Here is a 17,423-nt window from a genome sequence, read left to right as displayed (position 1 = left end):
ATTTTGCTGCAAGCTCTGTGTAGGCGTGATTTTTGTTGGTGGTAGGTATTTTAGGGTCGATAACCATCTAGGAATATTTTAGGTGTCGGTGAGTAGTATGTTGGCGTCACTGTAATAAGTGGCATGTGAAAAATATTGAAGAAAATTCTACATAAAGATCAAAGTAGGGTCGACCGTCGAGTTATTATTAGTAGAGCACGGATAAGAGCAGGAATAACTTGCTAGAGCAGACGATAAAAGAACAATGTCGTGCGACGCGTGTATATTAAATTGTAAAGTAATAACATACATCACTGACACATAACCTCATTTTAGAAGAATAAATCGCGGTAGAATCCGAACAAGAATATTTCGAATCTTCAAATAATCGCAGTGCACGACAATCAGACGTTGCGCAGACCAAGGGTAGTGAACGAAGCGTAATATTTCCTTGTAGATAATCCCGTCATTCCGTTTCAAACCTAGCACAGGTAGCAGAACGATAGATCTGTTAGATATATGTGCACACAAGTATCCATACATATAGTTTATAATTATATACGGATAATTGCTTATGTAGTGAACACGCCCCTTAGGTTCCCACAATAAATAGACTTTTTCATTCGTTCGTAATACAGCCCGTTACTTATAACTGACTCAAAACCTGAAAGTACACGAAAATATAATGAAATGTCGAATCTTACGAGTGTGTCAACCCCCTTGATGGTTAATACTCCGAACAAAAATTATTTCCGTATTGAAACTGTCGACAAATGTCCGTTTAAATCTTCCGCAACTACTGTTTCAAGAAACCCTCTGGAAAAGATAATTGCATTGAGTATTAATCGTCGATCACGTGCAGGGAGGATTGATGCAAGGAATAAGAAGAACGAAAATTACGAAACAAAGTGTTTAAATGTGTCAAAAGTGGCTCGTGTCATTAATTTCTTCTTTGTGGATTTCACATTGTTTGACCACAAGATAGAAATGATGAAGAAAAATTTAAGGAACATTGTATCCTTGGCTAGACTATCTTTAGTCTTAGCCACGCTCTCTATTGTTATCCAATTGCTACCTTTGACTGAGGCCGCTGAACCCCTGGGTAATCCGTATGAAATTTTGGGAGTATCTCGACACGCTACCATACAGGACATACGGAAAGCCTACAAGCACCTCGTCAAGGAATGGTAAGAAATCATGATGATTTATTGCTTCCGTTCATTGACTAGATCTATATTTTTATAGGCATCCCGACAAAACAGATCATCCAGCTGCGGAAAATAAATTTGTTGAAATTATCAAGGCTTATGAGGTGTGTAACTGAAGAAATTTCATTTAGTTTAATTCAAAGTATTACTCAAATCCAATGACAATTAGTTTTCATATCTGTCCATATTCATTACAGCTATTAACTGATCCAGAGAGGAGAAAAAAGTATGACAATCATGGTATCACTGAGGAAGGTATGCCGCGGCAAAGACGTGACACCAGCCACTTCAACATGCCTGATCCACTGGAAGATTTATTTGGAGGAAATTTTAAATTCCATTACCAGAGTCGAGATATCACACTCTTCCATAAAATGAGCATCACTTATCGGTGGGCAAGAATTTTCTGCTGTCAATATGCTTCGAAACAAATTCTACTTGGTGACAAAATACTTCAGCCTTTCAGAAGATTCTCTATTTTGTGTTTATTATCTCTTCCTCAGTAAATCTTTGGAATGTATTTATCTGTTCCTTTTTAGGGCATTTGAAAATATGATAGTTCCAAAGAGTTATCGAAACCCACAGTTCATTCTATTTTACTCCGATTGGTGTTTTGCCTGTCTTCAAGTGGAGCCTACGTGGCGTCGATTAATGGATGAACTAGAGCCATTGGGTGTTGGATTATCGACAGCTCATGCAGAGAGAGAACCTGCATTAGCTCGAAAACTTGGCATTCATTCATTGCCATGTTTAGTTGTCACCTTTGATGGACGTGCAAGTGTTTACAAAGAGTCATTGTTCAGTGTTCAAAAAGTTGTTGGTAAGAGATTATAACAATTAAATTCAAGATTCTATCAAATCTGTTATATCTCACTTTTGATTTGTTCAATGTTTTCACCTAGAATTCCTGAGGAGCAAATTTCCATACAAGTTGGTGCAGAATATAAATGAGAATAACGTAGACACTTTTCTATCTGGGTGGTTGGATAATAGGATTCGAGCACTGGTATTTGAGAGGCGAGAGTCTGTCAGACTGCGATATCTTCTCATGGCCTTTCATCACAGAGATAGAGTTGCTTTTGGATTTGTTCAGGTACATTCGGACCTATTATTCTTGATATAAATTTTTTTTGTTCTTTAAATAAGACTACTCTAAAAGTTACTAGTAGTGATACACGATTTTTATTTTTGTTTCAATTGTTTAAGGTGGGGAAATCTGAGACTACCTCGATCACATTAAAATATAAAGTCTCAGGAGACCTTGACACACTGTTGCTGTTCAATGAAAATTCGGAGAAGCCAGTCGCTTGTGTTAGCATGAAAGACATACCAAGTGAAACGATGCACAATGTCATTGCAAATAATAAGTTTCTAACACTGCCCAGGCTCTCTAATCAGGCTATGCTAGACTCAGTTTGTCCTCCAGAATGGCAAAAACCTCGCAAGCGTTTGTGTGCCATTTTAATCTCCCAAAACAGTCCTATGCATGATGCAGCCAGGCATAAATTTAGACAGGCAGCATTAGAATCGCCCTACAGGTGAGCAATAGCAGATAGTTCAATTTTACAGCTGCGTAATCGGACAATAGTTCAGATAATGAAATAGCGTAAATTGATCATGTTATTTCTACAGCATAGAACGAGTAAGATATACATACGTTTACAAGGAGACACAGCCAGAATTTGTCTCGGCATTGTCTAGTGGGGAAGGCAGTCCGCTGGAGCCGCTCTTGCATATCGTTATAATTTGGAGACGCGACGCTAACCATTTGAAATATGAATGGTTACCAAATGGATGGTTCGTAACAACCCAAGGTGACGCACAGTGGAATGAAACCCGACAGGGCTTGGAACAGACCATACAAAGATTACTACGTAACTCTGAAGCATTGCCGTATGCTGCGGAAGTAGGAGAATTGACTGATGAACACGCACAGGTATTTTCCCAAATATGCTGATTATGAAAACCAAAATACCAGTATCTTCATATTGATTAACCACTCAATAATCATTTAATAGTAGATCAACAAGGTTCTGCTATTTTTATAGGGTGGTGAACCTAAAAAGGGACAAATTTCTCGCTGTCAGTCATTCTAGTGTTGATATCTATGAAAGGATATAAAAAAATACATTAACAAGTATCAACAAACATTATTTACAACATATTGTACAAAATTTAACGCGTATTTATAATTACAGGGTACTGTTGGTAGACTGATTGGTAGAGCATTATTGGCAGTGGATTATCTTTCAGACAATTTGAGCAAGGAGCAATTGTTACCTTTACTATCAGTGGTGGCTACGTTGTTGCTGATTGGAGCTGCTGGTTATGGAATGTCTTATTTATTGTAAGCTAAATTGAGAATACATTTTATAGTTTGCCTTATCTGAGATCAAAAAGTGATATTGAGCAGAAAATTAAGTAGTGTGAAGTTATTCGCCTCTTTAAGAACTAGATTCATTTACAGGACATTGGAAGAGGCTAGTGTTCAAGCAAAACGTGCTGAGTGCAAGCAAAACACAAAACCACTTTCATCACAGCCACAGCTGAGATTGCACGAAGTAAGAGCTGAAAAGTACAATGGTCTTGTTCGCCTCTTAAAACCAGGTTGTCGAACTATCATACTACTAGTTGATGCTCAGAGTAGACTGAAACTCTTACCAATTTTTCACAAAGCTGTTTGGCCTTATAGGTAATATAAATTATCATCATTGTTCTAATTCGTCGCAATTTCATCATGGTTGTACTTTACTTTTACCGTGCGTCATTTTTATCCAGAAAAAATAAGACCTTAATGTTTGGACACTTGTCATTGGAACGTGGACTAGAGTGGTACAAAAAAATTTTGTCCCTAAGTTTACCTGAACAAAGAGAGCTCAACATAAATCCTAAGAATTGTGTCGGAACTGTGTTATCCTTAAATGGCCATCGAAAATATTTTTGTATGTACCATGCAAAGCATCCGGAATGCAGTAAAGGCAAAGGCTTTAAGGTAAGAATAACTGCAAAAATTTGGGATGAAATTTAATGCACGCCCAATGATTGTTCCATTCTAAATATATTATTGATTTATATTCTTGTCAGCTCTTGACTTACGCTCATTATTGTTGCAGCGCATGGAACGAATGACCAAGCAGTTGAGTCTGAGATCAGATGATGCAGAAGCTGGTGCTTTTATCGGATTTGACAGTTCCAGTGACTCTGAGGGATCCTATGAGGAGGTTCGTGTTCATATTATGGTAACTTGTTGGCCTAATGCATAACTTTGTTTTCTATGTAATATCTTTGCATCCACAGGTAAAGAATGATGTTTTATATCAAGATAAACTACTTGACGGGTTACCAATGTGGCTTGATCGGTTGTTCGAAGGGTCAACGCATCATTACTATTTAAATTACTGGCCAGATTTCACTGCCAAGTAAATGAACAGTTACTACCCAACACCGAAAAAATGTATGCCTTTATAACGATATACCTTTTTGATTCTAGTCAACTATAGTCTCACTATAGTAAAAACACTATAATATCTCTTATTTCAAGAATGTATGGATTGTGCTGTGCAAAAGACAAATTATTTATATTTAGTTAATGTTCTTATACCTATATTGGAATGATATCCCATTTTCTCAAGCATAGCTGCATGACTCTATGCGGAATTATAAAGATAGGAAATAACACAGGGAGTATTCTTTGGCGTAATATGTGGCACATTTTCAAGACTAGACAGGAATTCAAATATGTAAAAAAAATTTCAACCAAATACCACTGTTTTCACTATTATAGAAGAAAGATGGAATTACTGTTTTCGAGTTCAGATTTTGTTTTTACCGCATTGACCAAAGTACCAAAGACTGAAAAAATGAGCAGGTTTCATTTAACGATTGATTTTGTAGTGTTGTTATTGAACATATTATTGAATTTCCTGCACAGAAGCGAAATCAATGATATATTTTTAACTACAGACTATTTATTCAAGCTAAATATCAGAAAATATTCTTTATCCAGTCAATAACTAATCTCAAGATATCCCTCTTGTCTAGTCTTGAATGTTACATTATTAGGTTATTGAGCAAAAGATCCTTAAAATACCAATGCAGACAATTCAGATATATCCTGTACGTGGTTTTCTTTATACAAAATATAGCAATTTATATTGCAAGAACTAATAGAATCTCAAGGGTTTTTTTTTCAGCCCACGATTCCATTTACACAAAGATCTTAATGGGATTGGAAATCTTGAGAATAATGATTTAGGAAATTATTTGCGTATGAACAGAGTAATTCTACAATCTATATCAGATCTTTGATATTGCTAGCAAATATTCTCAACTGAAAATCTTACGGAACATTTGTTGCAATACTGTGATGTTAATTTTTTAATTATATTGCAAAACTCTGTTTTCAGTTAATTTATATCGGCTAAGCTTTCAACTTTGAAGCCGTTAACTTTTAACTAAGTCAAAACTACTAAAATTTTGGATAAGATTTACAACTTTGCAACTTACCAAGAAACCAACAGTGCGGATCACATCATTGACCTTTATCGTCAAATATACAGCACAATGTGCATGCCTATCGTGGCATCTATTTTCTTGGCAAAACCTGCATATAAATAATGTATTATTCAGAGTCATCAGTTTATCCGCATTTAATCTATTACGAGTTAAGCACTGTTACATACACATACATATAAATACTAGGATTTCAAGAAAATCATTCATGACTGTATAGGTTTGATTGAAGCAGTGAACGATCCGTTTGTTTGCAATGAGAAAAACAGTTTACATACATATTACAGTAATTAACTGATAACAGTTTTATAACAATCAATAGATTCATCACAAGTCGAATACCTACTTTTGCACTAATTACTTACTGCTGTGATAAATAAGATAGGAGCTTTTAGCTATGAAGATTCCTACCAACGTATCATAGGATAGCAATTAGAAAAATTGGTATCAGCTTGTAGCTTAACCTTGAATAACGACAGCATCTAGAAATACATAGCAAATTCACGTATGTAACATGAAAATAATATGCGCTGGGAGCAGATCTATGTGGACCCATGTAATACTTTATTTCTTACAGTAAATAAGAAATCAATAATGATAACAATCTAGAATATTATTTTCAAACAATTCATTCACACGAGATGAAATTTCTTGTATTCCGCACTTCAAACTATTCATCAAGTTTGCAATGTAAGATTTCATAATTTTCTTAGAATACGTCTAGCTCGAAAAAATATCGCTAACTTATCGATTCAACTTTTGAAATCATTCACTTTACATTAATTTCCCATTGCTAGTTTGGTGAAACCTGTACTGTCACGTGTTTCCACAGTTAGGAAGCTTAGAAAATACCTTTCCTCATTCTTTAATAGAAATATATACGACTAGATGATTTTTTATAACAATTTAACAGAATTTTAGTAATGTAACATAGTACATTATGTAACATGGGATAATCGACTTTTATTCCTGCGTTACATATAGGACTTTATTTTCGACTCAACTCTGGCCACATTATTGACTTGAAAAGAGGGACTCGATTATATCTTTCGCAATATTGGGTGTAAAATTGAGAGCATAGACTAAAAATAAAAAAATTAATTCTCAAAAATGCATGCAATTAGTATATGAGTGTGGGTCGGCGGTAGCTAGGGGAGGGAGCGCAGGCCGCTGGCCCTGGTAGGAGATGTAGGAGGTAGAGCCCCCTCTCACCAAAAAATATACTTTTTTGAAAATAAAAATTTGAATACACAATAAAAGTATAAATTGTCTGGCATTTATAGAAGGAACGATTGACAGCTGTGTCTTCTATCTCTCTCTCTTTTCAAATGTTATGAAAATGTTGGAGTTCACTGCTTTCGCTAAGGCTGGATTTTCACGGGCAGCGCGAACGCTACATATTTACGTCGCATTCGTGAAATTAGTCCCACTCAATGCCACATACCGAGAGCAAAGATGTTACACATTAATTTGTAACATATTCTATCGTATTTGTGGGAGAGAAGTGCCACTTTTTCCCATAAATGAGGGCAAAAAATCAAGAGGGAAAAATATGCCACTTTCGTCCCGCTTTTCTGGTCAAAAAAGATAACATTATGGTTGAGTCGGTAATAAAATCATATTTCCAATAGAAAAGTGCAGAATTAGCCTGATCCTGTTTCACGTTTGTAATCAGGTAAATTCAATCCAGATTCCTACAATGGTTTCGAAATTTTTAATCTTTCGACGATAACAATTTAGACAGATGCTTTGAAGCCAAGATAAACTTTTTGAATAACTTTGAATAACGAGCTCTCGATAATAGTTATGAACCTGTGCGAGTATCTGCATATATTATTTCAATATTATTCTGTATATCTGTATTGAAATATGAAATAGAATTAAGAAAGCATTGTGGTTTTTGTCATTTGACAGGTATCAAAACTAATAAATAAAATCACAATGTGTATGTTCTGGAACTCTGCATTTTTTGTTTTGAATCCAAGTTGTAATTCACAAATACCTAGTTTAAAGAAAAATATAGCCTACAGGAAAAAAACCCGGGTTTGCAGCAGATTCTCGAATGTCACACATATGTATGCAAAAATACACAAGAATCTCCTAAAATTACCCCAAGTGACAAATGATTTGTTATCCTTGCTTTACTGGATATACAGAATATCTTCAAACAGACCTTCCAAGCTACTACAGGTCCTTCCATGCATTATGTTAACCGGATTAAATTGACCCCACCCCCTCCGAGAGATCCTCTATGTATGAAAAAATTTCGTGGAAATCTGTAGATTATTCTGATACGCTACATTGAACCAGTAAAACTACTTGTTATACAAACATGACAGAAATAGGTAATGTTTGAAAAACCAAACTGTATGTGCTCACCTCATTAAAACTTTTCTTCCCAGTAATTACAGAGAACTACAAACTTCAGCAGCATCAAATATGAGAATTAAAAAATGAGTTCACGTTGTCAAAGGATGGTTTCAAACGCAAAAATTTATCGGCTGTATCTCAATATTATTTATTTGTTATAATGTGTATAATCATGACTTATTGTTTAGGATTTTTTTTCAATACCCAATGAAAGACTCACGTACTTTACTTCAATTATTATTGTGAACGTACCACAAAGGTTTGGCTTGCAATAATGTGGCTATATTGATGATGAATCTAATATTGAATGAACGGAGGAAAATTAAAATTAGCAAAAATATTAAATGTTATAAATACTGTTCAATGTTCATGATACTTTTCTGAATGATTGTTAAATATGATTGAAAAGTGCAGCAGATCCAGTTGATGTATTTCTTACTTTGAATAGCATCAATCATTAGCAATTTGTGATAATTTAGTACGCAGTATAACCGAAATTTAAAAGTTTGACTTTATCTATTGTATGGATTTTATTACAATTATAAAGTCTGATACCATTTTTTTATAGTCGTATCAACTTTTTTTAACTGCTTGACTTTTACTTGAGGCAATAGTCATATATTCCGCCGATGTATTATAATAAGTCAGTAATGCCGTGCCACTAAAAGTTATATTTGGGTAATTTTGGCTACAATTCATTCGATTTGATTTTAGTTATTATAATCATGTAATAAAATTCACAGAACTTCCTTAATCGTTTGGATCGTTCGCTTTGATTACGTATGAGCACATAAAAAAGTATCGTATAAACCGTGTAGTTCAGGAAAGTGTACAGGTTGGCAAGTGCATGCCTAACTGACGATACCGTTGGCAATTATGGGATAATTTGAGGTTTATGAATTGCGAATTCCGAGAGCTTGTTCTAACTCTGCACGCTTTTGTTGAACTTTAGTGTAAAAGTATCGACATACTGCTTCTTGAGCCCAAGGCTGATAGTAGAAATCAGCTCTACGCTCTTCCTCAGGGTTGCCGACAACATCTGTCATTGTCTTCAAGTCTCTAGTCTGTGATATAATCCACTTGTTGATAAACTGCTGTGGATCTTTTGCAAAGCTCAAAAAGAACTCTCGATTTGTTTTCAACTGGTTTATAGTTTCCACTGTCTCGTGAATTTTGTTATCAAGGCTTTGAATTTCCTGCTGACTTGCAGTCGACAACAAGAAATTGTTCATCTGGGTCTTGAGAGTATCATCTACTTCAACATCGATATCATAGCACGCAGTTTGCTTTGTCTCTGTACCTAAATGAAAACATTTAAATGTCAATGGAGCAAGAATTAGTATTATATCTGGATTCATATTGCTGAAATTGAGTAACAACTAAAGATGAAATCAACTGGAAAATTCGATAAATTAAAAGCTGATATACTCCATACACCAATTCTTTCAATAAAACTGTATTCACTTGCGAAGGTGCTTAATGATTATTATTGTACGTACCTTCTACACTAATGACATGATTAATAACAATTGGATCCGGTGGATGAAGTAACGGGTTCAAGCGTTGAGGTATTTCAGCAAATTTCATTCTTGGACAAGCAAATATTTGCTCCAAATATTTGTCACAGTTTATAAATTCACGTTCATGTCCATCTTGAAGTTTGTGTGTTTTTATATACTGCCAGAGAGCCGAGATGATGACTGGCCGAGTTTGGGTGTGAACACCAAGTAGGCGAGCTAAACGAGGATCGAGCTTGAACTGTGAAATTGGAAATGAGTTGTATATTATACACATAATTAGATGTTCACATACATGGGGTGGAGAAAAATCTTGTTGGAATAAAATTGACTTTTCCCGATAGATGAAACTCTCTGACAATTTTTGGATTTTCCAATTTTCCCGGTCGGTCACCACCCTTATACAATTTGAATGAGTTTTAATCACAAAATTTACCTGCAGTGGTTGATAATCAAGCAGCAACAGAATTGTACATCTAACATTCTTATCACCAGGTCTTTTAACTTGAAAACCATCAGTCTCCTGAGTTGTCAGCGTACGATGCCATTCAACTAGATGATTGTCTGGCCCATACAAGTCCTTGTCTAGCTCTATTACCAAGCTTTTAAAGAAAGATGAAAATTTTCTCTTGACCTATGAAATAACCCAAAACATGTATGCTGCTTTTTCCAGTATAATACAAATATGTTGGGCACATTATTACCTTGTTAGGGTCATTTTTCGTATCATCTAGGAGTCTTCCTTCAACCCGAAGTTCCCACGAAGCAACAGAACCTTCTTCTCCTTCGCCAGCTTCTTTAGCTGGGTAGAAAGTATTAGATATAAAGATTCTCAACTTTCGTTTTTGTTTCATAGGACGTTTCAGGGCTTCTTGGATATCCAAACGTTTGCGCATGATGGTAGCATCAAGTTTACGCTCAAAAGCAAGCAGATCCATGTATGCCTGTGACTCAGGCACCAGATCGCGTACTTTTTGAGGTAGAATTTTGTCTGCCAGTTTCTTCTTCTTCTTAGACGTGGAATGTGAGAAATCACTGTTCCAAAAATACCTAGTGAGTTTGCGTGAAAAATCATAGCTCAAAAATCAAAATTAATTTTGAAAAGATTTTCGTACAAATTAGTTATGACGATGGCTGCAGCGCCTGGTAAAAACTTTGTACCTTAGTTTGAGCTCTAATCCAGAACAGTGTAGGCTTGTACCATGAAAAACGCACAAAAAAACGTAGTAACGAAAAAGACAGCAATGAATTTCAGAACCATAAGCATCACGTAACTTTGCAAATTGACAAATTGAGCAGTCACTTGCCTTAAAATGTTACAAGCATACGAAGAAATGTTGTAAATTATATGATATGTTCACAAAATGAGCAATAATAATCATCATGTCTAATGTAAATTGGACTTACGGTTTTTGCTGAGATATGGGTATCCGTTGCTCAGCAGATCTTTTACTTCCTGGAGGTGTGGGCATAGGCCCTTGGCGCATATTAGTGTATGGTTGGTTTGGCCTCATCATTCCTCCAGGTCCTGGGCCTCCGCTGCCCATTTGTGGAGGTGGGGTAAAACCTGACCTTTGCTGCATCTGCGTAAAGAGACATTCACCCAAAGAACAGTAGACAATTTGGAAACAAGGGAGTTCTTTCAACTTTAAAAACATTACAGGTCGAAAAACCTCAGCCGCCGTATTCTTATACTAGTTGGCATGAAAAAACAGTTTTTTTTTTTCAATTAAAGTATTGGATCTTAATAATTTGAGTGAATTTGAAGTTGCTCGCTGTGGTTTGAGAGAGAAAGAGAGACTTAGTAGTTAGTAAATAATAAAGAATCAAAATTAACCTTGCCTACCGGGAAGTTGGGGCCAGAATATTGTCTCAGATTTGGTGGTACGGAAGGAGGAGGATATCGCTGTGATGGTGGGCCATTATTTCCTGTATTTGGCACAGGAAAACGCTGTGCCATTTTGCAATCGAGCTATCTGAATATGAGTAAAATCAAAATTAAGTTCACTTCTAAGGAATTACCCCAGATACATGTCATATAGTTACACACTAGACGTTGCGCTTTAAGGAAGCCTGCACGTTTGAGGAAAACAAGGAAATCTGATTAAGTGGCGGATGATTGAGAAAAAAAAAAACCCTCAACACAAAGTATTCTCTTTCAAAAGATGAATAATTCTTTAAAACTGAGTGGTGATTGGTACACGCCACGGGATGCGACTTTTTACCAAGTTTGCCGGAGCTGTGCTGAGAAGGAGCACAGATGATGCGATAAATTTCAATACCAATTCAATGTTATAAATGTAAGCACAGATTAATTACAGAAAAAGGTTAGATGTTTTATTGGAAAGACCTTAGTGGGGGGGTGAGATAATTAACTCAAAATATTCCAAGTGAAAATGTAAAATAATTGAGTTAATAAAGAGCAAGAATATCTAAGCTGGGATGTTTTCAGCTGACACTGGAAAGCCATAGGAGTAAAAAAGATATCTCAGTATTTTCAGTAGTCATTAGTTACGTTAGACGGTATTTTTTCACTGGATAACATAGCAGTGGTTAGATTATATTGAAAACCGATAAAAATCTACGTGAAAATCAAAATAGACAGAAAATAACCTTCACTTCTTAACTTTAGACGCACTAGCAGGGAATAAAATTGGGGGGACTTTGTTTGCGGTGGGAATGTTCAGGCTGCGAAAACCAGAGTGCGCTTGGCACGGAGCCTAGATATGAGAGAACGATCGTATTGTATAAAAGACGGCCGAAAATTTGGAGAAAGATCTTTTTACACTAGAGGCGCTGGCGTTGCTAATGCCGGTCTTGTAGGAACTCTAATATCTGATCTAAAATTATTGATAAAGGAATGAAAGATAAAAAATTTACCTCTATTCCTATTCAAGCACCATTTCATGAAGAAGAATTAATAGTAATTAAATTTCCAAAAACTAATATTAGATAAAAACATTTATTTGAAGAATGTAGATATGTTAGGTAATTGAAATTGAAGCTGAATTTTATAGAACAATTCAAATTTCTTGTACGGTCGATAGAACGTGATAAAAATGTTTTAAAGATTTTTTTTTAAGAATTTTGAGATGAAATACTTTGGAATAAGTTTTTAAACATTGAAATCTATTCCATATCCTATCCTGACATTTTTGTGAAAGTATAATGTGATAACATTTGAAAATTTGATTGATAAACATGACAAAAACTTGAAATTGATAAACTGAGGATGAGAATACTAATTGCTACGAAAAATTGGCATCCCACATATGATTATAAGGAAACACATAGGTAAAAATATGTCTTACAGCAATTAATATAGGACTCTATACATAACATGACATTACATGGATACGCAGCATAAGGGCCCCCAATTTTAGGTAACTGGGGGTGTGTAATGTATAATATCGAAATCTATTTAGTAACCAACATGAGATTTCACCTGAATTTTAAGTTCTACATCAAATGAAAATTTATCCTAATTTACTGTATAAACTCACGCCAGGTTCTGATATGAAGTTCCACGTGAATTCCACTTGAGAATTTTCAACAGAACGCGAGATGTATCCGTCAAAGTTGCAAATGTATCGGTCCATTAAATTCATCTTCAATACATTCGCAGACTCTTTTAATGTGAATAACCATTTATTCTCTGAATCATACTTCCACTGATTTCTATTGCGTAACTAGATATCAGTGGAATGCAGTGATCACATCATCTGATCCAGCATGAACACTTCGATCTGAATGCTTAAATATCAAAGCATGTATCTTCCTTACAGTACTAGAAAGAACCTACCAGTGAGTTGGTTGTGCCAGTGAGCTTTGACTAGCCATAAATAAAGCCGAGCACGCTTTGCTTGCATTTCCCGACCGATTGCATCGAGTTGCGCGAATGTGAGTTGAGTCTAGGGGTTTGCCGCCGCCTTTGGCGTTAGGCGTAATACTCTGAAGCATCAAGCAGGCGATACGGAGTTACGATCACAGAGGTAAGGGCAGCGCCCTATATTTACAGACTCACAGGGTTACAACCGAAGTCTTTTTACTACCTTTTTCTCTCGCATAGATCTCTCCAGTTTACATGACAGTGGACAAAATGCACCCTATTGGGAGTGTCTGAGAATACACTGTCGATCATGTTCAAGTTGGTATTCGAACAATCTTTGTGTCAACATGTCAGGGAACATCACCTTACTTCGTGTCGGTAAGCTTTCGAGAATATCGATCATATTCACGTTGGAAAGTGTGTTGTCATCTAGCTGTACCGTATTGAACAGCTGATTGTCGGCTTTGAGACAAGATTGCAGTCGCACGCCGGAGCGTTGATACGTCTGTCGAAAGATGCGATATCATGTTTAATACTTCGGCTGATTTATTAATTCAGAAAAGAATAAGAGCGCACGGATGTTCGAAAAAATTAAGCCGTGCCTTCTCGGGCTCTTCATGGCTAGTGACATGTGTACAATACTGACCGCAGGTTCGTCCGTGGACTTAATATTAGCGTCTGTAACGTTTATTCGTGAAACATAAACACGGCGGTAAGCTGAGTGGACCGCGGGTTGAGTTATGTAAATACGAATCTTCTACATCACTTCAAAGGTATTCCGTTATCAATAAAGTTTAACTCTTCAGTAATTGGCCACAATTTTGCTATTGAAGCAATAACCTAAACGTCAACTTGACGTTAGAAAATTTGGCAACATCGCAGCATGCGGTGATAAACAGTGGATATCAACTGTACATGTGACTGACGATATACCACGTGAAAATTGATTTTCGGATTTTTTCGTAGCGATCTTGGATGACAAATTTTCTACCCTCAAAATTCCTTGACAGCTTGATGAGTTTCCTTAAAGTAATAAACATTCTAGTTTTCATGTATTTATCAGAGATTTAATACTTGTATAATCTATTGCTGTAAGCCAAGGCTTTGAGGCTTGGTAAAGTTAAGAACTGATGGTTCTCGAAAGTTGAAATAATTTAATAACTTCCATGCAAATTATAAAAAATTAAATGTAGACAAATTTTCGGCATAGTATACAAATTGATTCTCATCCCTAGATCAAAGTTTCTTTTTACCATTGCAAACGTAACGCTTTTTTTTTATAATTTTTTTTTGTAATTTATTTAATTTTCATTTTTAGAGTAAAAATCGTAACTTACAGAGAAAATGATTCATATCAAATTAAAGGCAGTAATGATATATTCAAGTAAGAAACGCAGTATGTATTCTGAAATAAAGCGATATAATAATGAATAGAGAAAAAAGTTAAAAATTATTATTCATGTTGCAAAATATGTATATGACCATGTGCATATTGTGTAAATAATCGTTTAGATTCGATACAGACAATGAAACGATATGGTGTACGCATGATTTATGAGATCTTAGGTACTAAGCTATCTTTTGTAGCCAGATATCCAGTTGTTCAATGTCAGCAGAAGTATCAGAATCTTTATCGAATGCACTAGCTTCAGCAAAATCAACTTTCGAGCCGAGATGAATAAACTCAAAGTCTTTACCTTGTTTACCAAGATAAAAATTTGATGACGAGGCATCCGTAGCCTCTAATTGATTAGTCTTTGTTACCCTAAGCAAATTAATTTCTTTCTCGAGTAAGGATTTAATTACACTGCATCCCTTGGCTGTTGTTTGATCCTGTTTGTTGCATAAAATTAGAACAGGGGGTCCATTTTTTTGAATCGTAGGATCAGATAGGAGCGTATATAAATATCTGTAACATATGAGAAATTTAAACTGTAAAGGAATGGCAAAAAACGAATCCTAGAATGAAGTTTTAGATCAGTCGATTAATGTTGAACAGAAATCCATTCACAATCGTCAGAAATTAGTTGAAAATGATGATATACAGTATTGTTTCGACTATAAGCCGAGGTTTTTTTTGTCATTGACAGCACCTGCCAAAATTGTTGTTGTCTTTTATGCAGACTTGTCTTATGTGCGGGTAACTAAAAAACGACTTTGAAATACTGTCTCAGAATTGGGGGTCATTTTATACTCGGAACAATACGGTAATTCACTATTTACTTACTCAGCAACATCTCTGACATCTTTTTGTATGGTCACTGAATCAATGACGTAGACTAATCCTCTTACCGAAGATTTGTAATTATCAAAAAATTTTTGCCTCAGTCGCTCGTGACCAGGAATGTCAACAATTCGCAAAGTGCTCTGCAAAAAAAAAAAAAAAAACAGAGAGGAGTAGATTTATTCTGTCTAGTATTTTATGTTTGCACAGTATAGTAAACTGGACAGTCTAAAAATTTGGATAAAATTGTAGTTATGAAATAACTGAAGTTTCAAATTTACATTGTTGATGGTAATGTCTCCGATATTTTCTTTAACAGAGGTGTGTGTCGCGACATATTTGGAATGAAGGAGCCGAGCGTACAGCAATGTTTTTCCAGCATTACTAAGCCCTGCCAAGATCACGCTTCGGCCAACGGATCTCCTCCTACGCCATACAGCAAATACAACTGAAATAATAAAATGATGCCACGTATTTTTAAAAGTATGTAGATCATTAGTTAGGTTGAATAGAACAATGCAAGTATATATATTTTTACATGATTATTGCTCAAGTTGATGTTGTTATAAAACTGTGGATTTGTAAAAAAGAAATTTCGTTAGAAACTGTGTGCAGTCAATTTCTAATTTGACTCTGTGGAAGAAATCGATATTTCGATTTCCAATAATGTATCTATTTTGTTATTATGTACACAATCATGAAGCTAGAGTTGTTTTCTTTTTATTCACTATTTTAATACTATTTTATAACTATTGTAAATTCTATGATATAATTTTAATATGAGATCTATGCTTTTAATGGCACAATATTGGTTTCGCTTAAAATAGCCTGCATCCTTGAAAGAAATGCAAATTTATCTACCATATGCCATATGTAATGTACATACATTATGCATAAACATGTTGTTGCTCCTTATCTCTCTGAGATTATTTGTCCATATATAGATAATCGTATTGCATAAATTCGTGCAGCAACGAGATTTTTCAATATTAGTACCAAAATGCGCATATTCACATGTTCAAATGTTATGTACTTATGTAAATCGAATGCGGTGCATTAGCGAGAACGGTGCACAACAAAGCACAATAATTTGTTAAAAATCATAACCTAAGACTAATGTGTTTGATGTAATATTATACCTAGCGTGATAAATATGGTAAACACAGCAACGAGCATTCCAATAAATTGTGTGTTTTCATTGTTCTCGAGTATCAGCGTCTCTCCACGTTTGTTCCCCATTCTGGATCGTGTTAAATTGCGATATTTTCACTACTAAACTAAACTCAACGTGGGTGCATATGGTGTAAATGTCACCTCTCACCTCACCTCTACGTGTGGCAGAATGTGCAACTGCGTGATTTAACCTTACCCAACATGATCCAACAAAATTCCCTGCATCTGTTGGTACTGCAGAGCGTCAGAGGTGAAACAGATCCTTACCTTACCGATGTTTGTGTGTTACCAAGAGACTAACTGTCATTCCTAGTTGATTCGTATTGATATAGATAGAGCGTGCTTCTGATACAAATTAAGATAATATATTATCTTAATATAAATTCCCTAATTCAAATGTTGCAGCACCGTATGCTGTTTCCCTCACACGAAAGCTTCTCAAATTCGCGAGAATACAGACACGGCTGTGAATGCATATTTCTGTTTTTTTTTTTGTTTTTTTTTCCGTTAGGAATAAATGTGCTCGTACATTAAATTCAGTTTATTGCTTACCGAAAGCCTGCTGAAGAAATTTATTTATTTATTACTGTAATACCATTTAACGGTTATTT

General features: G+C 35.4%; 3 protein-coding genes and 1 long non-coding RNA gene across 9 annotated transcripts; 2 read left to right on the top strand and 2 right to left on the bottom strand.

Annotated features, from left to right (window-relative positions):
- The first annotated feature begins 110 nt into the window (after window positions 1-110).
- LOC124405233 (dnaJ homolog subfamily C member 16) lies at window positions 111-5,049 on the top strand. The gene is made up of 12 exons (XM_046879950.1): window positions 111-1,166; window positions 1,225-1,291; window positions 1,385-1,578; window positions 1,727-2,007; window positions 2,090-2,280; window positions 2,394-2,725; window positions 2,820-3,123; window positions 3,386-3,534; window positions 3,655-3,879; window positions 3,966-4,179; window positions 4,301-4,408; window positions 4,485-5,049. Exons 1-12 carry the CDS (start codon window positions 670-672, stop codon window positions 4,608-4,610), a joined length of 2,688 nt encoding a protein of 895 aa, XP_046735906.1. The 5' UTR covers window positions 111-669; the 3' UTR covers window positions 4,611-5,049.
- A 3,152-nt stretch (window positions 5,050-8,201) lies between these two features.
- Window positions 8,202-12,298, bottom strand: LOC124405366 (brahma-associated protein of 60 kDa). 6 transcript variants are annotated; one of them, XM_046880197.1, is made up of 8 exons: window positions 12,200-12,298; window positions 11,424-11,562; window positions 10,994-11,169; window positions 10,748-10,780; window positions 10,291-10,636; window positions 10,023-10,220; window positions 9,569-9,827; window positions 8,202-9,369 (listed from the first exon to the last, which is right to left on the bottom strand). In XM_046880197.1, exons 2-8 carry the CDS (start codon window positions 11,544-11,546, stop codon window positions 8,963-8,965), a joined length of 1,542 nt encoding a protein of 513 aa, XP_046736153.1. In that variant the 5' UTR covers window positions 11,547-11,562; window positions 12,200-12,298; the 3' UTR covers window positions 8,202-8,962. The 6 variants fall into 6 exon arrangements, with proteins under 6 accessions (XP_046736153.1, XP_046736152.1, XP_046736154.1 ...); XM_046880196.1 differs by having other exon boundaries at window positions 12,102-12,234; XM_046880198.1 differs by having other exon boundaries at window positions 11,433-11,562; window positions 12,102-12,234.
- A 1,514-nt stretch (window positions 12,299-13,812) lies between these two features.
- Window positions 13,813-16,842, top strand: LOC124405502. The gene is made up of 2 exons (XR_006929115.1): window positions 13,813-14,188; window positions 15,959-16,842. It is a non-coding gene; the product is annotated as an uncharacterized LOC124405502 (long non-coding RNA).
- On the bottom strand, window positions 14,793-16,971 carry LOC124405501 (signal recognition particle receptor subunit beta). The gene is made up of 4 exons (XM_046880443.1): window positions 16,779-16,971; window positions 15,921-16,087; window positions 15,643-15,782; window positions 14,793-15,324 (listed from the first exon to the last, which is right to left on the bottom strand). The coding sequence occupies exons 1-4, from the start codon at window positions 16,876-16,878 to the stop codon at window positions 14,985-14,987; spliced, it is 747 nt and encodes a 248-aa protein (XP_046736399.1). The 5' UTR covers window positions 16,879-16,971; the 3' UTR covers window positions 14,793-14,984.
- Between the last annotated feature and the right edge of the window lie 452 nt (window positions 16,972-17,423).

Source organism: Diprion similis, chromosome 4, assembly GCF_021155765.1.
Source record: "Diprion similis isolate iyDipSimi1 chromosome 4, iyDipSimi1.1, whole genome shotgun sequence".
Classification (NCBI taxonomy): domain Eukaryota; kingdom Metazoa; phylum Arthropoda; class Insecta; order Hymenoptera; family Diprionidae; genus Diprion; species Diprion similis.
Note: the sequence above shows the minus strand (reverse complement) of the source record. Positions and strands in the feature narration are given on the sequence as shown.